The sequence below is a fragment of the Lagopus muta genome, chromosome 7 (assembly GCF_023343835.1).
Source record: "Lagopus muta isolate bLagMut1 chromosome 7, bLagMut1 primary, whole genome shotgun sequence".
In the NCBI taxonomy this organism is placed as follows: Eukaryota; Metazoa; Chordata; class Aves; order Galliformes; family Phasianidae; genus Lagopus; species Lagopus muta.
This window is the reverse complement of record NC_064439.1, coordinates 41017626-41041226: the sequence shown is the minus strand read 5'-3', so window position 1 is coordinate 41041226 and position 23601 is coordinate 41017626. Positions and strand designations below refer to the sequence as shown.

The following is a 23601-nucleotide window of genomic DNA, read 5'->3' as shown; positions in this document are numbered from 1 at the left end:
ATGGCTGTAAAGGCACATGAGTTAAACATGACAGCGATAAAACCATGGCAATTCAGCTAATTTAAGGGGAAAAAAAAAAGGTGTATTCCTTCATAAGAAAATGTTGTCCTAAATCTCAACCATCAGTTACTAGTATAACAATGCATGCATTTTTGCCTAAACTTGCCTGGTCCTCATGCAGAAGTATGCTGTGCTATTTGATTTGTCAGCATCTCTAGAGAAAATGCTCACTGTACAAAGACATGTAATACCTGCTACAATATTCTCATCGTCCATTGACACAGGAACATCATACTTTCCTTCATAGAGATCACATCACAAAACTGACAAACAAAATGAACTCTTGTTAAACATCACTTAATGCAACATTATTGTATGCCCAAGACATCAATGGAAGCCTGATGTGTTGATGTGTGGGGATAGCTTGTCATCTTAGTCCCTCAGAGATTTTGATGCTGTCATCAACTGTCACACTACAAGACAGGTGTTTTTCTTATTAAAATTCATTGCTGGCAATACAAATCAGAAAAATGTGCTTCTGTAAATAAGAGGTTGAGTTTCTACTACGTAATGCTAATTCATAGCGAGAACTGGAAAACATTTGCATCTATAAAGAAAACTTTTGTCATACAACCAATATGGTAGATATACTGTTTCATGGACTTAAAGAATGGTTTGGGTTGGAAGGGACCTTTAAGATCACCTACTTCCAACCTCCCTGCTATAGGCAGGGACACCTCCCTCTAGAGCAGGTTTCTCACAGCCCCATCCAGCCTGGCCTTGAATGCTTCCAAGGAGGGGGGTATCCACAAACTCTCTGTTCCAGTGTCTCACCACCCTCACAGTAAAGAATTTCTTCCTAATATCTAGTGTAAATCTACCCTCTTCCAGTTTAAAGCCATTTCCCCTTGTCTTGTCACTATGTGCACTTATAAAAAGTCCATCCTCAGCTTTCTTGTAGGCTCCCTTCAGGTACTGGAAGGCCACCATAAGGTCCCCATGGAGCCTCCTCCAGGCTGAAGAGCCCCAGCTTTCCCAACTTGTCCTCATAGGAAAGGTGCTCCAGCCCTCTGATCATCTTCGTGGCCCTCTTCTGGATCCAGCTCCATGTCCTTGTGCTGGGGGCCTCAGAACTGGACACAGTACTCCAGGTGGGGCCTTGCAAGAGCAGAGTCGAGGGACAGAATCTGTATCTTTGCTTGGAAAACCCATAATCTGTGCTTTCTGTAGGAAAGGTTTGATTTTGCTACATTTAATATGAAGGTGGCAGCTAGACCTTACAACTTCTGCCTATCTTTGTCTACCTCAGTAAATAATTTTTTGAAATTATTTTTAAAAAGCTCCCTATTGCCTAAGTATTAACAAAGAAGTTATGTCAGGATCTCAGAAGATTCACAGATGGACCATAGTCTCTAGATCTTTCCTCTTTCCTGATAAAAAACACAGGTTAAATGTCTTCAATAAAAAAGCACATTCATGTTCCTAAATTTGTTCTACCTCATCCCACTCTCTCAGAGCATACTCTTTGTGCTTTAAGGCATTCCAATCTCTCTCCAATATGTGATATCAAATAAGCTGATAGATCTATAAACTGATGGACTTCCTGCCTATTGATAATAATAATAAAATAAAAATTAGCTGGCATAGGAAAACAACAAACTTCTCTTAGCCAGTCCTGAATGCATTTCCCCTCTAGCTAGGGAATCCATCCTTACATCTTGAAGAAACAAAGTATTTCAGTTTACGTGATACATCCTGCAATTTATGATTGGTTTATAATTAAAAGCTACCTGTGCATATCATCTGGTGACAGTACCTGTGTATCATCTGCTGAAAATCTGTACGTATTGAACAGTTTAACAAAGCATAGCTGGGTTCCATAAAGCATTGTAAGGAAAACTTTCAAAGCATGTGATAAGACATACACAGCATACATTTACAGACAGTTGTCCTAAAATTTTGTTGGGTCTCCAGAGTGTATCAGCCCATCAAAAAGCCAACTTCTTCTTTTTAAAGTGTTAGCAGGATTTTAGAAGTCCAAAACTATTTGAGTGAAGAAATCATAGATTTGGGTAGCACATACTGAAGAACAGGTATAACACTAAAATGTAGATGTCTTCGAAATGCAATACTCCCTTCAATATAATGCAAAAATGGTTGTCCTATTTTAGATTTACTATTATGAATTTCACTTAAATTAGAATATAGACACAAGGATATCCGATATAACATCGTAATCACACATCAACTACTTAGTAACAGAAGGGCTAGCAGATATCTTAAAGATCAATATGAAATAACAGTCATCATATTTTAAATGTAAATAAGACCTATCCTTGCAATTTAATGGCGCGAAGACACTGAACTTGATCTGGAACTGACTGCAACTGAAAGAGCCTTGTAGTGAATAAACTCACAGCTAAAGAGTAAAAAGCACCTGTCACTGTTTGCATCCGCCCTAGAGGATGTGGTACTGATAACAGCAGTGTTATTCCCTGAGGTGGGGAAAAAACAACAGAGATGAGCCCACTCCCCACAGTGCAGAAAGCAGCTGTCCCATCTTCACTGTCTTCAGGATCACAGGACATCCCCAGGAACACCACCTGGCTCTTCTCAGCAAAACTTCCTGGCTTGCACTGTCACACTTTGAAATGCAGCCAGGCCAGCACACCATGTCTCCATGTGCAGTAATGGGCAGCAAATGGGGAGAAATAGAGCAAGATTTAAAACAAGAGAAAATAAGCACGAAGTAGGAATCCTTGAGGATACGGACACCCAGTGGAAAACCTTTTTTGAGCTTTACTAGTGACTGACAATATGCCACAGCAGTGTTTATTTCAGTCTATTTGCACCGACCTAAAATTAAATGTTTTACAGTCCATCTGGTATTTGTTTACATTGATGGCATGCTTTATTATTATATAATTTGGCTTACTGGATCAGAAGCAATTTTTAAAAAACGACAGCCTATCCCAAAAGGCACTTCATTTATTGAGGGAACTGCAACATGAATTATTGACTAGGTATATTTGCTTGCTGATAACAAAGTATGAGAAATACAACTCTTTTAATGTCGAGAGTAAGAATGTTTAATAAACTACCACAGAGCGGGTGTGCTCTAGGAATAAATGATCCAAATTTGAAGGTTTTAATGAAATAGAAATTTCATTTCATGAAGGCAGTCGTTCAATTAATTGCACCCAGAGATTAGCAAGACATGCTAGCACATAATCAGTGTGCAAAGCTGGGAATTCATTATTCCATATAGTTGATATTTCTAGAATCACCCCAACTTCAGTATGGAGAGTTGTGGAACAATTCATACTTGTACACAGCATTTCCATCCACTTTGATTTTTGTAAAACTACCTCTTCATGCTGATAACTCCTCAGTGCTAGGACCACACGTAAGTCTATAAGAAAGTACTACTTCGTACTGGATCTGTAATTGGATATGAAGTTGGCCATAAACGTTAAAATTAAGGGACAGTCTATGCAATTAACAATTGCTTGAATATTATTTATTAAACAGCAAATTGAGAAGGCATGGTATTACAAATAGGGACCAAAGCAAACAACAGGGCACAACCCTCAGTCTCAAGTCCTGTCTGCACAACTGCTTCCACCTTGTTTGGGAAATTCATAGAATCATAGGTTTATTAAGAGTGGAAAATACTGATAAGATCATCTAGTCCAACCATCCACCTACCATCACTATTGCCTACTGAACCATACATCTAAGTTCTACATCTACACATTTCTTGAACACCTTGGTGAATCTACCACCTCTCTGGGCAGACTGTACCAGTGCCTGACTACTATTAGTTCAGTAATCAGGATACCATCTGCGTACAGATAAAATGAAGTCACCCATCATTACAGCTTCTCAGTCTGTTGCTTTTTTAGAATAGTGTACAGTCAATGAGATTTACCTGCTACAGCCATTAGCAATTTTAGATTTCTATTGATAACTGCCCCATTGAAAACATTGTATCACTGGAATGTAACTTTTGATACAATGTCCTGTCTCCAGCTTAAGCTCTCTTTTCTGCACATTTTACACCCAGGTATCACAAGTTCCCTTTGGTTTGACATTGTCCTTTGCATTTGAGGAGCTCCACACATAAAGCTGCTTGTCCACTGTCAGGTGTTCCAGTTCCCACATTTCCTTTCAGACCTCTCATTTTTGCACTTTAATACACTAAGGTTTTGCCTGCAATTAACAATTACTGATTTTATATGACATCCTACTATCTGGAATCTTCATTTAGGTTGGTCTACATCCACTATCCATCATCTTACCCTACACAGAATACATACAGCAATGCTTTTACTAACAGTCTTAACAGATTTCTCTCCACACTCTCAGTGACTGCATTTCTTGCTGTTTACAGCTCAGTATCAAAAATCAAAACAATCAATCTTTACATTTTTTATTAGCTATATTTGGAGCACCAGTATCTCTATGGTCAGATAACGTAAAGACAGTCATTCTTCCACTGAGGAAGAAAGAAACTGGTGAAATTATAAAATACAAAAAGTCATATACAAATCAGCTCTACTTGGAAAGAATACTTGATTTTATTTAGGGAAAGAAACTCTTATAGGATGTTAACAGCACTTGGCATCTGGGAAAATCAAGCAGGTGCAAAGTCACTGAAAAACAAATGAGGTGTGCTGTTTGCTATTCCTACTTACATGTATATATATGTCTGCACATTAGTCAAAACATTTCAAACTTAAGTATTACTACACAGCTTCTTAAATCAAATGCCAGGCTCCTTTTATTGTTCCCATGGCCATTACTGATATATTAGTCAAGCCACAAACCAATTTCAAACCTAAGCACTGCAGCACAACTTCATAAATCAAATGCTGGGCTTCTTTTGTCATGCCCATAGCCAAGATTATTAGTAAAGCCATAAACCCATCATTTCATCAACAACTGTTTTTTTCACTAGCCCCCAAAATAGCTCATTCTTGTTGTTCATGAACATTGCGAAGCAAGCAGCATGAAGAACTAATCCCTAAGTTAACTACTAAGAATTCAAACGCTGTATGAGCACCATAATATCCCTAGATGGATTAAACATTATTTTGGTTTCTGAATACACATAGAAAAGACAGAATATCCCAAGTTGGAATGGACCATGGAGTCCAAGCCCTGGTTCCACACAGGAACACCCAAAACCCAAACCCAATGTCTGAGAGCACTGTCCAAACGCTCCCTGAGCTCCGGCACTCAGGGCCTTGTCCAGTGCCCTGGGCAGGCTGTTCCATGCCCACCACCCTCTGGCACAGACCCTGTCCCTCACCCCCAGCTGTCCCTCTCCTGACACAGCTCCATTCTCTTGTGTCTGGTTGCTGTCACACAGAGCAGAGCTCAGCGCTGCCCCTTCACTCCCTGTGAGCAGCTGCAGCCGCCATGAGGCCTGCCCTCAGCTCCTCCGCTCTGCACTGAGCAAACACATGGACCTCAGTTGTTTCCCTGCGTCTCGTCCCTAAGTCTATCTGTGTATCCACGGTTAACTGACCTCAGGTGCAGAATTCAACACTTGCTCTCATTAAATGTCATGTTGTTGGTGACTGCCAAGCTCCCTTATTTGTCAAGATCTCAAGATCTTAAAGAATTTAACAACGCTTAAGTGTCTTCAGATGCTGACAAGAGAGCTGGAGCACCCCTCTCATGAAGAAAGGCTGAGGGTGCTGGATTTACTCAGCTTGGAGAAGACTACTGCCCTCCAGTACTTGCAGGGAGCTTGAAAACAGGAGGGGTAATCAACTTTTTACAGATAAGGAGGAATGGTTTTAAACTAAAGGAGGGGAAATTTAGGTCTGGTATTAGGGGGAAATTCTTACTCAGACAGTAGTGAGGCCTGCGCACAGCAGCCCAGAGAAGCTGTGGTGCCCCATCCCTGGAGTCACTCAAGGCCAGGTTGGATGGGGCCCTGGGCAGCTGAGCTGCTGGGTGGCAGCCCTGCCCATGGCAGGGGATTGTGGCTGGGTGAGCTTTAAGGTCCTTCCAACCCAAACCATTCTGTGATTCTATGGTGATGACATTTCACAAGTGAAGTAGATGATTCATTTTCCATTTCCATCAACAAATCACAATTATAGCACCTACTAGTATTTCTCAAGATGTTTAATTTATGAAAGCCCTAACGTATGCACTGATGCTTCAGCTTATGATGTATACAGTTTATGGTCATTTGAAAATGAACAGTTCTTAATTAGTACCCTCCAAAAACATAGAATATATTTCCTGGGACAAGCTCATTTCAGAGAACAAGGTTGAAACAAATTAGTTGCAAGCATTTTTCTTCTGCACTGAGTACAAACTCACATATACAAAGGGGTGTGCTTCAAACTATTCTTGGTCAACCATATGTGCCAATGTTGAAAAAAATCAGTAACTGTAAAGCAAAGCAGAGTCCTTGTGCTATTCTCCGCAGCGCTGATGAAGACATTTTAGTATTATTAACATTATTAAGTAGTGTCAGCATAACAGAATCACAGAATGGCCTGGGTTGGAAGGGACCTCAAGGATCTCCAACCCCCCTGCCACATGCAGAGCCACGAACCTCCACGTTTAATGCTAAATCCAGGCTGCCCAGGGCCCCATCCAACCTGGCCTCGAACACCTCCAAAAATGCAATCCAAAAATATTATATGCATAAAAGCATATAATATAAAGCATAAGTAATAATTTATGCACACAGTATTATTAAAATTATTATGATACTAAAAACTATTTATTTTTAATAAATCTTTGAGATATTTTGAGCTGGGACGTCTCAGCTCTGAATCAAATACTGACAGACATCAATTACATGGAAGAGATTTCTGTCTTCTCAGGAAAATTATTAGACATTTTGGGGTATAATCTAAATACCTTGTTTCTAGAGTTGGTTTTTGTTGTGTTTTGTTTTTTTTATTATTAAATAATTATAAATCTGTGTTGCATTATCACCATCTACTGTTCATTCATCCTTTTTTCTACAGCCTAGTGTTTAAGAATGTAGTTAAATGTCATGCTGTTACTTATCTAGATGGATTTTTTAGATTCCAGATGGAACAAGACAAGAATTAAATACTCTAGTTATCCTCTATATCTTTTGCAGATTTAATTCCAGCAAACACCAAATCATCTGAAGTAGGCATTTTTCTTTACACACACTTGATAAATCTGATTTTTAACTGAGCTCTGCTAATTAATATCCCCTTCCAGAAGAAGCAGCTATTATTACCAAAATACAGTTTGGAAGCAGCATTTTGTGTATTCAAACATTATAATGGGATTAAACATCTCTCAGTTAACAAGTTACACATATACTTCTTCAACTTGAACTCTTTAGCTATAGCATAAGCCATAAAGAATTCTGATTATGCTAAAACTGGTGTGAATTCACGTATCACCACATATCACCCACATATCACCTCATCTATATGCATCAGTTTACAGAAAACAGACAATTTGGAAGAGAGGGAAGTGGCAAAGGAAAACCAGACACACTGACAATCAGTGTAAGAATTTATTCTATAGAAATTCAAATTAAAACATTTTCTAGTGTAAAACATAATTAGTCCTTTACTGAGCATAAACATATTTGTAAGCAGAATTACGTTCCCTTCAATGTTGCAAGGATATTTATGTCAGCAGTATTGTTTCTCCTGTGAAACTAATTCCCATACGTAATTTAAATACTAATTGCTTCAACTTTAATGAGAAAACTCATTCTTCCTACATGTCTCTTTCCAGCAGGCAATTCCTTCAATGTTTATTTCTGATATGCATTGAATTATCTATAGTACAAAAAAAAAAGCAGAGAAGGTGGGGTAGGGGGAGTGAGTAGGGAGAGATAAAAGGATGGCTTACAGCTTTATAAAAGCTTATTACTGAGAAGTCTGCAAGCATAGACAAAGCAGATCAAGCAATACTAACTGAAGAAATTAATTGTATATACATTTATTGGAAGATAAAAATCTTTTAATGCTTTTCAGAGTATGATATTGTGGTCTTAGAAACCCATGAATTATGTGCAAAACAAAAGTCATCAACACTGAAATGATATTTCAGAATGCATGAAGGACACATCAAGTAGGCAAAAGAAACACAGGACTTATATTTACTAATGTGTCACACAAGCAGAACAACAGTAACAAAAAACAGGATAAAAATGAAAGAAAAATACACTAATTGTCAATAAATCCAGATTTCATTTCACTCATGGCAATTGTTTTCTCATTACAATGTGCTGAATGCAACTGAGAACTAGTTCTGCATGGAAGAAACACAATATCCTTGATGCACACTTCAGAGAAAATACCTTGTTGACAAGGGCTGCTCCAAAAGTAGTACCTCCTGTTTTATCATGTTAGCCCCCAACATCAGAGGTAGATGTTGGGTGGTATGGCAGTCGAGAATGAACCTTTCAACCAATATTTTGTTACATATTGCAGACATGTAGAGCGGCAGTCTGGCAGAATGGTGTCTAATGCAGAAGTGCAGATGAAGCAAAGGTGCAAACTGAATTCCTTCATGCAGAAAAAATGGCGCTCATTAACATTTATCAATGCTTGCTGAAGGCTAATGGAAACCAAACAGTGAATGTGAGCACAGTGAGATGGTGAGTGATGCGTTTCAGCAGTGGTGACAGAGGATTGGGCACCTCTGCTGAGGAAGATTCTGATGAGCACAGCATGCAGCCTCTCTTGTTCATCTTTGGTGAAACTGCACAGCTAATGGTAGTGACCATGTTGAAAAATAGCGCTGCATAGCTGAGAATTTCCTCCATCCAACAGTGTTATTGTACTCTTTCATCTGTTGTAGTTTCCATGGAAATAAATTGAATGCACTACTTTTGGAAAGACCTATGTACAGTGAGCTACAATAGGCAGCTATATACAAATACTGCAAAACCACACAGAATCTTTGAGGCAGGTGGTCACAATTTGGCCTGAAGTAATATAGTATAACTCTCCATTTTCTTACTAAATTAGCTTACAACAGCATAAAAATTGAACATTGGTTTCAATAAAATGAATCAGACAGTGGTGACCTCAAGGCACATTTGCTTAATTACAAAATCATTATATTCTGTCTGTGCTGTGCACCTCAAAGCACCAATAATTCACCAACAATGCCTTAAGCACAACTCTGTGCTCAGTGCTGAAAATACTGCTTGTAAACGTTACGAAAAAGAATTAAGTCAACCACCAGCCCTGCTTGCTGCCTGCACACAAGATCACAACCTAGTGAGTTGTGGGAACCTGTAGGAGCTCAGCTTTGTGGGGGTGGTATATAGAGTAAACTCAATGTCCATTTGCAGGTACACTGTTAAACTAAAACTCAAGAGCAGAAGCTAACATCAGGAGGTTTCTGTAAGGACTCAGACATTTATCTAGGTCTTGACTCCCCTAGCATTTCTCACAGAATATGAAAATCAGGCTTAGCCACTTGAGTGGAAAGCTTGTGAAGGGCAACTTCTTCAGCTACCCTAGCTAAATCAGCAAGAAGTCCCTGTCCATGTCACAGTGTTACCTCTCATCTGGGGCTGAGGACGGTTTTGCAACTAAGCAGTGACACATGGTGCCCCAAGCCTTACATCCAGCAGCAGAGGCACACCTGGCTAAAATAAGCAGCTCACTGAGAAAAGCTTACATAAAATAAAACGATGACAGGGAAGGTTCTCTACGAACTGCACCTTTGCTCAGTTTCCAAGAAGATCACAAATATCTCTTCAAACACCTAAAATGACCTGAAGGATTTTAACTTCCTTTTTTTACTAAATGAGGGAGTCAAGAAAAGGCCAACAGCACAATTAGATGAACAAGCACACAGTGACTGCAAGGGAGTCATTTGTTATTGTTTTAATCAGTTTGGTTTCAAATGGGCGTTCCCTTGGAATGCCTTCAGAGAAGCAAAGGGGCAGCAAACAGGGATTTAGCGACAAAGCAATCTGCTGGCTGTCACTTGGATATTCATGAGTTACAAAACTCTTCCGCCTTTAGATTTTATTTCATTTGTAATAAGAATTCATAAATAATTGAAAGCCATGTGATAAATTATTCAGCTAAGTTTCCAAGGAATCCTAGTGCGAGCCTGGATTAATGGCATTATGCAAGGCAGGCGCAGAAGCCGGCTGACACCCCACGACTACCACCTGCAGGAGCAGTCCGGGGAGCTTGGCACATCCCTGTGTGCTTTCCACCAAGGGCACCTGTGAGAACCTGATGAATATGGATGAGTCAGAAGTCCCCATCCGCCTACTTCATCTGCTTGCCTATGCAGGGCTACGAGCAAGTGAAACTTAACCCAGAGCTCCAATTCACACAGTTGATCAGGAGATTCGTATCTGTATGGGCAGCACTGTCCTTCGGGCTATTGTAAATCTCTGTTACAAAAAGGGATTGTGTTTAATCATAATTACCTGTTGTGAGTAACCACTCAGGGGGACAAGGATAAAAGTGACTGCAGGAGTATTATTACCATGTTGGCCAGAAACAAAGGCAAGCACCTCAAAAAACTGAGAAGCACTTTTGCAAAAAATCACATGCCAGTTAAGAAGCCACAAAAGAAACAAAATTCTATGCTCTGCGCTCTGAAGTCAATTTGTAAATTTTAAGTAATTTTTTTTCTGAATATTCAAGAAAATTCAAAACCATACTGACTCTTTGCTTAAAAAAAACTCATGCAAACTCTTTCTTAGAAACAATATTGAAAAGCTTTGCCAATAAAATTGGTGTTGTAGTTGGACACACAAGTGACTTGAGCTTCCTAGCAAATTAGATCAAATATGCTTCAAAGCATTTACCTATTATATGCTGACAAAGAACTGAACACAGAAAACAAAGATCAAGTAAACTGGCAAGTTGGAGACTAATTCAAAGTAGGTAGGTTGCTCCAAAACTTTGTTCTTATTATCATGGCAACTACAATAGATACAAAGAGCACAATAACACTATTCGATAGAGCAAATTCTCAGCTACAAAACTGCATTTTTCCATGTAGTCAACACCATTAACTATGCATTTTTGCCAGCAATGAACAAGAACCTGCATGCCAGGCTCATCAAAATCTGCACAGCCACCCAATATCTGCATTTATGTCACTGTCACCACTGGTGAGACACGCCACCCAGCTCACTGTGCTCACATCCACTGGTTGGTCTCCTCAAATACTCAGCAAGTGCCAATGAATGTCTACATTAATTTCCATATGGAGGAACTCAGTTCCACATCTTTGCTTCACACGCACTTCCATGTCAGACACCATTTTGTCAGGCTGCCCCTCTGCTGCCATCTGTTACGTGGCAATAAAATGTAATGGAATATTTTTAACATTCTATACAAAGGAAAGAATTGACCAACTACCAACCACTACTCCACTTGCAGACGTACTGTGCAGTTTCAATCAAACCTGTCAGAAGAACAGCTATTTCAAGCAATTACATAATGCTCTAAGTAGGAAGTGCAAGAACTTTCAATTAGTGACCCTTGGATGTCAGTTCTACACTGTCTGAGCTGCCAAATGGCACTGTGCATAGCACAGTCACCTCAGCTGTGCAAGTCTTCACAGACAACCACATCTCAACGGGCTGCTTCCCTAGCCACTAATTAGGTCATACAGAAAGAAAATACAAATACTATCCACAATACTAGAGGAATATTAGAGGGAAGGAAGAAATTTGAGCAGTGAAAACAGAGGACATTCCAGGAAATTGAGTGTAGTCATAACGGTGCAGTGAAAGAGTGGGGCTTCTTGTGGTAGGACAAGGGGACACAGGATGCAAGACTGTAGGAAACGAGGCTTCCTTTCTGCCACATACAGACAGGTTCCATCCAAACTGTAGAACTGGCCCTCATTATATTGAGCTCTTGACAAGGGTTGTGCATCTACAGTACAGTTAATCTTGCTAAATAGTAGCAGGATCTTCAAAACACCAACAAATGACACAGCAAATAGGGTCCAGTTATTTCCCAGGCCTATCACCATCTCCCTGCATGAATACATGCAAACTATTTAACCTTTCTGTTTCTTGCCCATCTACAAACTGGGTAAAAATATTTCACAGCTCTGAAAAGTGCTCTGAGATCCCAGAATGGAAAAGGTGCCACATATATGCCAAGAATCATTCTTAATAGACAGTTTTCCACAGCAGGTTTACGTAGGTCTGGAAAAGTGACTGTGTAGCACTATTTCTCCCTTGCTACTTAAAGAAAGGCATAGGCCCAACTTCATTTCTAATGCAACTTCTAGAAAATAAAAAATGGGGAAAAAAAAACTTATACAGAAGTCATTTTTACCCTTATTAAAGCTACCATTTTTTCTTCCTAAAAGAGTCAACACCAGAGCCTGTAAAAAAATAAAAAACTCCACTAATAGGCAACCAGTCATTTGCATTCCCATCTACCATGCCTAAAATCAGTTCAAACCCTGGAAAAAGATTAAAAAACAAAGCAAATATTTGCAGGAGGATGCAATCCTTACCTGAACTTCAGTTACATATCACCTAAATCAGTTTGCAATTTGAAATACAGATTTATCAAAGCTCATTTTAGAGAGTAGTAGAACAAAAAGGTAGTGTCAATATTAGGCAATTAAATCTCACTTTTAATGAATGTACAGAATCAAAAGATTTGCAAATATCTAACGGTGAAAATATCAAATAATACAGAAAACAAGCCATTCTGTTTAAACTGGAACTAAGAAGCTTGTTTCCTATAAATATCTCTTGTGCCTACCTGAATTTGTGGTCTAAGACGATAAAAACTCTAACCATAGCTTCTTCCCAAACACAAGGAAATCTATGATATCTCCCATGCACAAACTGTCTAGTACAGAAGAAACACTCTTTCATAAAGAAGTCTTCTCCTGGTTAAGGCCTTTGTCTTTATGAGGCCATTATTTTATTCTCTTGTCTGCTGTTTAGTTTCCTAAGTTGCAGGAATTTCTGTCTTTGAGATGTGTAACCCTCTATAATAACTGATGAGAATCATTCAACAGAATCAAAAGCTCTTGTAGGAGATGGAGAGCAGATGAGCTAACTGGCTACACAAGCAAGGAGACAAAAATCACATTCCCTAGCCAAATATCTAAACACAAGAACCTGTGTTTTTCTTTTTATGAGATTATTATCAAACTCAAGAGAGTTATTTGTTCCGTATCTACACAAAGCAGTTCTGACAAGAGGTAAGCGTGATCCCTAAAGCCAATGGCTAGTCTGAAATAACTCCATGGGCACCATCTCAACCCAGAGTACTAATCACTAGCCTGGTTTACTCCTTCTTCATTTCGGACAACACTACTTGGGAAAGGAGAAAAAACAAGTTGTATAGGCAGAGAAGCTAAGTAAAATGAAAGCAATCCTGTGACAGTGTTTTTAAGATTATATGACAACTAGAAACAATTTACTGTCTAAAGGAAAATGGAGCTCATCAACATTAGAAAATGTGTTGTGTGAGTGAAAATTTTCCCTAGCTGAGACATTCGGGTGCTTAGCTATGTATGTAACTGACAGCTGTTTACACTAACATATAATTTTCTAGTTTAAACAGGGCATGGCAAAATGAAAATGATAAAGGTTTTCGGAGTCATCTAGTAAAAAAGAAAGCACACTGCACCATAAACATAAAAGGCTATAAAAAATTACAAGTTACAAACTATACAAATTAGGAGATTAAAGAGGAAAGGAATGGGTCATACAAGGGAACTACTCCTACCACTGCATAGTACAAGAGCTACATACACCACCACAGCAGCAGTACTTCCTATCCGTGTCATCTGTACAAGACAGAACTCATATGTATCACACAAGAGCTCAGCAAGTCAGCTGTGTGTACGTAAACATTTTTCTTGGTACGTTCTGAACCATCTCTGAAACAATAAAAACAGAAATCTAATTCTGTTGAGGTCACTTGGGACTTAAGTATCTCAATTCCCCTTTTTCTGCCAAAGTGCTTTCCGATCTCTAAAAAATATATATGTATGTATATGTATTTTTTAACAGGTAATAAACATAATTTGGATCACACTCTGACATGTATTACTCTAAATGAGTATGAAACATGATGAAAAAAAACCCACAATTTTTCATCTGAAAACATACGTACTTCTCAAAGGAAAATCTAACAAGCAGTAAGCAGTGTATTTTATCACTTTAAACAGTGGATAGGGTTAATTAAAGAGAAGAAAGTACCTAAACTCTAAAGCTCGAGCTTTCACATCACTGGGGCCTCTATTTTCGTCATCTTTTAGCACAAAAATGACAGAAAGTTGGGGCAATCTGCTCTTCGACTTACTTCTTCGACAGAGGAAAGAGAAAAACGGTGATACACGAGTATCCCCTAGTGATAAAATGGTGAACTGCATTATAATATCAGCGCTTCAGATAGTTAAATACTCGTGCAGTCATAAAAACTCACAAACAACATAAAGACTCACAAACAACAACAGCAAAAAAGAATACGGTTTTTGATACTCACAGCCTGGCCTGGGGATGGCTGAGGACTGACAGCCTCAAACACAGGCATGAAATGCCGAAGCAGTAAGTGTTTGTCTAAAAAACCATCATTAAGAATTTAAGCTTTCAAAGAAAAAATCTGAAGGAAAAAAAAAATAGAGGTAATAACTACTTAAAGGCAAAATACACATTCCTGGAGTTCTGAGGTTTGGCAGTTTGTTCTGTAGTAGGAAGGGGGGAAAAGGGAGGGGGGAAAAGGGGGAAACTGAGGACCCAGAGCTCAATACCCTGTTAATATTCTGAATTCAACCAGACTCAATCAAATTCTGAATGGTCATACAAGCTGAGGGAGTCATCCTATCTGCATGGTAAAGGATGCCAACAGGAAAATAAAATTCATAAATTGTTTCTACTACTATTTTCAAAGTTTTCATCTAAAAAAAATTAAACCAATCAAACCACAGATAGAGCCATGAGAGATCTAAAACCCAGCCAGAAAAATCAAAGAACTTAGCGGCCTTCAACCCCGATCCAAGGAGCTGAGAATCTGCAAATTGATGTTGAAGGGCAACAAGTGAAAGAACCACGTCATGGACACACATTTATTACAGCAGCATTGCCAAGGATGCCTTGCCATTATCACCACAACTGAAGCACTAAATAAATAAATAAAATGTTCTTTTTATCATGCTAGTGTTCATCGACACATCCATCAGAAAAGACCAGCAGACCCCCAGATTTAAAGGAAGAATGTATTTCTGGCTGTCAACTACACTGACTGGATTTTTCACACCTTGAACAAAAAGCTTCACAAATTTCCTGGATTAAAACAGAGATATTCACATTCTAATTCCATTTGTTGGAAGTCTAAAACCAATACACAAACATTTCTATACAATGAAGTCCAATGACATCCAGGCACCCAGCTTCCTGAAAATGTTCATCTGTCTTTTATGGCTTCAGAATCCTAAGCGGATTATCAGTCAAACTGATGAGACCTGCCTACCTTCAGACAGGTACAAAAATCAAGATTTGCTGGCAATTAAGAGAAATAATGCTATCAGTAAGGCATACAGCACATGCAAATGCTGTTTACTAGAATTCCTGCAACTACTCCTTCTGAAGTTTCATTTACACAACTCAGTTATTAAGACAAAGATCAGTACTGTAGCGTTTCTTTTTTGACACCTCAGTAACAGCGTCAGTCCTTACAGGGGCATGACATAATTCCTGAATTCCAATTGGGTGTCACCAAGCATTTGCTAAAAGTAAATAAGAAAACATCAGAAATAAAAAGGGAAATCTATTTCTATGTTCAGAAATTCTGACATTTTCTTGCTCATGTTTAAAACGTCACTGCTATAATGAGCGCTGAATGAACCATTACAGAGCTAGACACTGTTGCACCAGGACTTAGTAGAATAAGGATTCTCATCCTCCACGTTTTTAAAAACAGAGGTATCATCTTGATGAAGAAGGATGAGCAGGAAATGAAATGTCCAGCATTTTCGTAAGCATTTTTATTAACTTGCAGAACAGGATTTACTTATTAAACACAAGGCCTCCAAATATAAACCACACACCTGCATTACACTCACACCAATTATATAATACATATTTATATAATTACTCACAGTTTATAAATTACAATCCTTAAGTCTTTAATGAAAAAAATTTGCTACAAAGAACACAAATTTGTGAAAACTGGCATACATCCACACCCTGCTTCTTGTTGGGACATTGAAGAAATCTACCTCAGTTCTGAATAAATACCAGGTCCTTCACAGTGTGCATTCTACATTAGTAACTTGTCCAAGGTATGACATTAGGAATAAGCTATTTTCTTGTTTAAATCAGTTGTTGCACAGCTTTATGTAAACATCACTACGGATAGAAGGGTCAGAGACTTTCCACTCACCTCCCCTCTGTCTTATGTAATAAATAGAAGTTAGATACAAGCACAATGACACAGACTTATCACACAGATGGCCTGGGTTGAAAGGGACCTCAAGCATCATGAATCTCCAACCCCCCCACCACAGGCAGGGCCACCAGCTTCCACATTTAATACCAGACCAGGCTGCCCAGGGCCCCATCCAACCTGGCCTTGAACATCTCCAGGGAGGGGCATCCACAAGCCCTCTGGGCAGCTGTTCCAGCTACTCACCACTGTCTCTGCAAAGAACTTCCCCTGACATCCTCCATATCTCATAAACTATTTTAAACAAAGAGTCAGCATAAAGTCTGCTCTTCTGTCCTCACTACAGTTGAACAGTAAATGCTGCAACATAACACCAAACTTAAGAGTAGAAACAAATCAATATAAAGAACCATCTACAATGCAAAAATTATGGTCCAAACCATTTTTTTTTCAAGTATGTAAAGGGATTACTTACAATTCATCTCCTTGTTTTGCTTTCTTGTCAGAAACCAGATACACGCTTCCAAAGCTCCCGTTGCCAAGTTTCCTCTGAATAGTGTATCTCCTTGCGATAGCAGCATCTGAGCAAGCAGAATTAGAGCTGGGAACGCTGACATGCTTAGCAGTTTCTTGAAATTTCAGCATTGCTCCATGTAACAGAAACTACCCAAATTTCTCTAGAATGCAGTTTTCAAATCCTTTCACTCCTCTACAGATGTTCAGAGGAAATCCTTGAAACAGAAAGAAAAAGATTTGTTAATATACTAATCTTAACTAGAAAGCTGTTTACTCTTTCATTTGCCCTTCAACTTCCACCACCTTTCTGCCATCTGTCAGCACTTACATGAGTGACTGACTGCTACCAGCTTCTGCAAACCAAAGCTTCCTGGCTAACCACAAAACTACAGGATTTTTAACAACACTCACTTCTGCCAAAAGTTCTTACTTTCTCTTTTGCTAGAATAATTTGATTGCAATCCACCTTTCCAAGACTTTAGCTTTGTTTTGCAGTTCTTGTCTGCCCGAGGTCCTAATTCTGCAAATGCAGAGAGCGCAGAAGCAAACTTTTGCTGTGAATTTGGCTTGCTATGACTGAAAATGCTTTTGGACGGACTTTGTTTTCTTTTCCTTCCTCATTCCAAACGATAACGAGCAGATGCTTCTCCTTACATACCAAAACAATACTGGTATTTATACTTTGCTTTTTTATTTGCATTACTTGTTTCAAAGGATCCTCAAGTGCAAAGAAACGTCCTAATACCCGTTGATCAGCACAGCTATTACTGCTGTCTCATCAGCACTGCATATGAAAATGCTTTGTTTCGTTTGGAAAAGAGAAGAAAAAAAACCTTTATTTTACCAACCGTGTAACTTCTGGTGCCAAGGGATTGCTTTCCTACAAACAGGGAGCCTAAATGAAGATTATGAGTTTGGAACCTTTTTTTTTTTAACAGTAACCAAATGTGCACCAACCTATTTCAACACCCACCTGCTGAGCTGCTGGCACGCTGCCCCAAGGAGCGCGACTTTGTGGCGAAACGCAGCCAAACTTTACTTACTGCAGACCACCTTAACAACGACACAGACCTCTTTTATCTTAAAGCCATTCCCCCCCTCGTCCGCTCGGCACCCTGCCGCGTGAAGCTGGGCGGTTACCTGCCAGCACCCCGATGCCGCCCTCCAGCCCCAGCCCGCAGCTCAGCCCGCGGGGCCCGAGCGGCGCCGTTGTCAAGGCGACGCTGCGCGTGCGCGCTGAGCCCGGCCGGAGGGCCGCTTCCGCCGCCGCCGCCATGGGCGTCCCGGGGCTGACGGGCTTCGTGGGGGAGCGCGGTTCGTTCTTCGCGGAGCTGCGCGTGCGGGACACCAAGCTGGTGATCGACGGCAGCAGCCTCTACTACCACCTCTTCTTCGCCTCCGCCGCCGATTTCCGCCGCGGCGGCGATTACGGCCCGTTCGCGGCGGCCGCGGACGACTTCTTCGCCGTCCTGCGCTCCTGCGCCGTGGCCGCCTTCGTGGTGCTGGACGGCGGGCGCGGGGCGGCCGACAGGAAGCTGGGCACGCTGCGGGAGCGCGCCGCCGAGCGCCTGCGCGTGGCCCACGGGCTGTCCCGCGGGGAGGGCGGCCGCGCGCTGCCGCTGCTGGCGCGCCACGTCTTCGTGCAGGCGCTGCGCCGGGCGGCGGTGCCCTTCGTGCAGTGCTGGGCCGAGGCCGACCGCGAGGTCGCGGCTCTGGCCAACCGCTGGGGCTGCCCTGTGCTGTCCCTCGACAGCGACTTCTTCATCTTCCCGCTGGCGGGCGGATACCTCCCGCTGAGCGCCTTCCACTGGCGGGACGTCCGCACCGAGCGTTCGGGCCGCTACATCCCCGCGCGGCGCTTCGAGGCGGAGAGCTTCTGCCGGCACTTCGGGCGGCTGAGGAGCAGCGCGCTGCCGCTGTTCGCCGTCGTAAGCGGCAACGACTACGTGGACGCGGCGGCGTTCGAGGGCTTCTTCGGCAGGGTGCGGCTGCCCGGGAAGCACGGCCGCGCGCGGGGGCTGCTCGGCTGGCTGGCGGGCTTCGCGGGGCCCGAGGAGGCGGCGGACGCCGTGCTGAAGCACGTGGGCGGGCGGCGGAGGGACGCGGTAAGGGAGCTGCTGCGCCAGGCCCTGCGGGACTACGCGCCGTCCGACGTGAACCTCGAGGAGTTCTTCGCGGAGGGCCGCTACCGCTGCGAGGAGGCCGAGGCCTTGGGGCTGCCGCCGTGGCTGCTAGGCGCCTTGGCCAGAGGCGAGTTGGCTCCGCTCGTCGCAAACGTCCTGACTCTGAGGAGCACCTTCCTCCATGTCCAGGTAGAGGACATGCGGCGGCCCAGCGCGCATAGCGCCGCGCTGCCCATCCGGCGGGTTCTGTACGGCCTGCTGCTGCTGCACGCGGCTCCCGGCGCCGACGCGCGGCGCGAGGCACGGAGCGGCACGCTGCCGGCCGTCTGCGAGTTCGACCGAGTGCAGAAGTCAATTAAAAAGACGTTTGTCCAAGCGGCGAGCCTCCCCGCGCCTTTTGGCGATGATGGCTTCTCTCTAGACGAGTTAGTGGAGGTAAGTGCTCGTCGCAGCAGCGTGGCACGCGCTTAGGAGGTGCGGTGTTTAACAGCGGGGCACTGAAGGTGATTGGCGAACCCAGCGGCTTCAGTGAGCAAATGCTCGGCTACACACAGTCCTGCTTCTGAGGGCTGAGGAGCTAAGCACATTTCTTCACTCCCCCCTACCAAGCACACCAAGCCAAATTACATAACCGGCTGACAGCGTGCATGGATAGCATTGCTAAATCATCCCGTGTAAGCCCTCCTCCCGTCCTTCCTATAATGTTAAACTAATATTTGCTTTTGTCGTTTTAGGAAAGGACTCGCAGTTCTGTGAAATTTAGAAAGGTTTAGAAAAGTTCAACACTACTAAATTTAACTTGCATTTGATCAAGTTACGGATATTTCAGAGCAAAGTTAAATGCTTTTTTTTTTTTTTTTTTTTTTTTTCTAAAAATCAGCATTATTATTTCATCTGTAAACCTACAGCTATCCAGCAGTTGAACTTGCTCTGAATATGCATCCTGCTATGCGTGCTTCCCTGCTCCTTGCCAAGCAGAACAACACCTGAAAAATGCAACTTGTAATCAAAGGAAGTTTGTACTAGGTTAGTTCTAGTCAGCATTAGCTGTGGTATATTTAAATTCTCATGGTTTCTATGCCTTGGAATGGGAAACACCCAGGGTTCATACCTGTTTTTGAAACTTTTGGAAATACAATCAGTGCCTTTCATACTACACATAGAATCATAGAATTGCTCAGGTTGGAAAAGACCTTAAAGTTCAAGTCCAACCACAACCTAACCATACTACCCTAACTCTAACAACCCTCCACTCAATCATGTCCCTGAGCACCACATCCAAATGGTTTTTGAACACATCCATGGCTCAACCACCTACCTGGGGAACCTATTCCATGTGCTCTGCCCACTGGCATCAGGTCCACAGTAGCACATTTGTGTGTTGTCATCAGCAGGTGGTGGCTGTGAACCTTGCCTGTCCCTGTTGTGGTACAGGTTTATTGTTATTTTGAATGAGTAGCATGCAGATATCTGTGAAGTGTGTGGTTTGGGACTTTCAGAAACGTTAATGATACCTAAATGTGGTCTTGCATTGTATACCCTACTGAAGTTGAGTTTTGGTTATTATAATAACTCTCCTCACTAAATATATACAAATTACCAATTCAACAAGTTACAAGATGTGTTCCTCCATATTCAGAGTACTCTTGGCAAAATTGGCTTCAGTTTACCTTCTGTTTGTGGGATTGCTGCTTTGCAATAAGCACAACCATCCCAATCCAGATCTACAGAGCACTCATGTTGCAGTTGAGCACCTTGCTCCAGTTCCGCAGTGAGCACTGCATGTAGACAGTTTGTGGTGCTGTGTTTTAAATAGCACAGCAAAGAAGGAATGTGCTATGAGCTCTCATACTGCAAATGAGAAAGGTAAGCTGTACACTGGAGGTTTCACTGTGGTAACAGGTGTGTTCTTGCCATACCAAGAACAAGCATCACCATTACAGCTCACAAAAAAGGGTCACTTTTTGAAGACATGAATTTACAGAGACATATTTGCCATACCAAGGGAACTTAAATATGTTACACCTGCTGAATTTTCAAAGTCAACTTTTGCATAGGAATGTTATGTAAATCACCTGATTTGCAGGAGACTCTGAAGCCTGTTAAAATCCAGCTGACCTCAGGCAATTGTGAAAATTGCCTTTTTAAGTGGTGTTTCAAAAATACTTCCTGTTCAGAGTATCTGTGACACTTAACTTTTTATTTTAATTAAAACCACAAAGTATTTGCTAGTTTAAATTATCTTACCTGCCTTCTGGAAATGACTCGCAACAAATAAAGTCTGTTTTTTTTCCTTCAAGATCTTTTGCTTATTTTCAGGTGCCAATGTCACACCGTCAGCTACTTCTGCTGGAGACTTTAGGAGTGAAAATGAGTTTGCTAGAATCTGTCCCTGCCCACTTACAGCTCCCTGTTGCTGTAACCTGTTACTGGACGCATTGTTCGGAACCTAAAGTGAACTTGCATCACTTAAAGGCTCTACTTCTAATGATAGTAGCTGGAGAACTGCACAGAATAACAAATGAGCCAGGTATGTCTCCAGAGGATACAATTTGAGATGCAGAAATCAGTTTCTATGAGTACTTGGTACTCACAGAAGTACTCACAGGTGAGTACTTTCAGTAATGTTTCTATGTGTTAGGGGTAAGGTGGCATTTTCTTAGGAAGAGTCCTTGATATGATGCCAAAGATGATGCATGCCAGGGTTATTCTGTTGATTTAGGCTCTGAACTACAAAAGCTGCTTGAAAATGACTGCCACCTGCTTCTTGAGTGGGATGGAGTGAGATGGTAATCTTCTCAAATGGATTCACTCCCAGAACTGGGAAAGTACTTGACAGAATTACTATTTTCATCATTTCAGATTCATATGGATAATGGTACTCACATTTTTTCTCCACTGTACGTCTTAATGTTGAGACATTTAGGTAGGCTTCCAGAAATGCAACTAAACACTGGTAGTTTGTAGGCCCTACTTATTGTGTGTTGACAGAAGGATGTTTATTTGTCTGTCATTTTCTATCCATAACCTAGATCCCACAGTTCTCCGCCCAGAAGACAACAGAATTGCTTTTAACGAATTTCTAAAATGGAAGGAAGAGAAACTGCAAAATAAAGACTTTGATTTAGATGCTGCACATGGCTTTTGCCAGTGGCAGTGCTGTCTTGAGATGGGATTGTATCTCAACCAGCTACTCTGCAGTCCTCTCCCTGAGCCAGACTTAGCTAGGTAAGGACATTTCAGAGATCTGCTTTCCACATAAGCTCCCTCTGAAGTGCTTTCACATGTTGCTTTAATGTCTGCGTCATAAACTGCTTTGGCCAATTTTAGCACAGTTCGGACTCCTTTCTTTAAAGGTGAGAATATGGAGGAAACTCTACTTAGAATATTTCTTAGGGGCCAGCTGTTGAATATTTATGTAGTTAAGACGTGGTTGGGGTGTTTGGTTTGTTCTCCCCACTGCGCTGCATGTTTTTGTACTTCTGCTGAGGTATGATAGCAAATGAGAATTCTGTCCTTCCTTTGAGCAGGCTCTATAGTGGGACCCTCGTGCACGGACTGTATCAAGAGCTGAAGTCAACACCTTCAGTGGAAAATCTGTTCAGTTCTTCTCCAAAAATGACTGAGTTTTATCAGGTTCTGTTGAATGTAGTCATATCAACTGTATCTCCAGACTTCTTTCAGAAGAAAACAGAGGCCAAATCTGAGTCCTGCAAAAAGAAAAAAGCATCTAAAAAGACAAAGGCTGTCAGGTGTGCTGTGTCTGAAACTCAGCGTTTACGTGATGTTAATAGGTTTGCATCACTCAGTGTGGATGACTGAGAGCATTATTCCTATAATAATTTCCAGTGCCACAGAGACAGAAGAAATTATATTTAAAATGTGACTGTATTGGAATTTGCTTGGCTGTTTTCATACAAGCTCCTGATATTTATTTTTTTACCAACGAATCTCCCTCCAGGATTTAGTATTTTTGTAACAAAAGCTCCTATAAAAGAGGTGCTGCATACAACGTGCTTTGGTGTCTGAGTTTTGTATGGGTGGAGAGTGGGGGTTGGATGATTAAAAGGTGTCTAATTGAAAATGAGAGTAAAGAACTTGAGCAGTTCAGAACATTTCTTTTTCTGAACACTTAAAGCAAGCTTACTATCCTTCCTTTTCCCTGACTGCTTCTAACTTTGAAAACATCCATTTTCAAACTTGTGTCTGAGAAGCAGCTACCTATGCTGCTGTATGATTACAGTTTTACAAATCAAATTGAAATTGACAATTTAAAAAAATACCACTTTCACAGATAGTAGAATATCTGTAGTTTTATGGAGAGGTAGCTGTCATTGCTGAAGTGGATGCTTAAGGGAAAGGTTCCCTCCACCCATCATGCTACTGCTACCGCATGGAGCAAGTGGATTGCATTGACACACAACGAGCTTGGATGGGGAACCTCAGCCATCCAGGAATCTCAGAGGTGATCATGGACTGACCTGAAGGTAAGAAGTTTGGAACTTCACCAGCAGAAGTATTGGATATTAAAGAGGCTCCACCATACAGTGACCTACCAGAAAATGAAGAGATATGCCCTG

The 23601-nt window shown here is 41.4% G+C and overlaps 2 protein-coding genes across 25 annotated transcripts in view; one reads left to right on the top strand and one right to left on the bottom strand.

The window, feature by feature from the left end:
* The window catches only part of NEK11 (NIMA related kinase 11), a 119340-nt gene extending 101192 nt beyond the window's left edge, over positions 1–18148 (bottom strand). For 20 of the 24 annotated variants that reach the window (XM_048951999.1, XM_048952002.1, XM_048952005.1 and 17 more), the window contains exons 1-2: positions 18039–18148; positions 16858–17113 (exon numbers count right to left, since the gene is read on the bottom strand). In XM_048951999.1, coding sequence (XP_048807956.1) covers positions 16858–17027 — 170 coding nt within the window. In that variant the 5' untranslated portion in view covers positions 17028–17113; positions 18039–18148. Of the gene's footprint in view, positions 1–16857; positions 17114–17309; positions 17423–17871; positions 17969–18038 lie in introns of those variants that run through there. The other 4 variants (XM_048952000.1, XM_048952008.1, XM_048952010.1 and 1 more) reach the window with 4 other exon arrangements.
* ASTE1 (asteroid homolog 1) lies at positions 17935–23037 on the top strand. The gene is made up of 4 exons (XM_048951998.1): positions 17935–19456; positions 21341–21551; positions 22054–22249; positions 22552–23037. Exons 1-4 carry the CDS (start codon positions 18053–18055, stop codon positions 22841–22843), a joined length of 2103 nt encoding a protein of 700 aa, XP_048807955.1. The 5' UTR covers positions 17935–18052; the 3' UTR covers positions 22844–23037.
* The last annotated feature ends 564 nt before the right edge of the window (positions 23038–23601 follow it).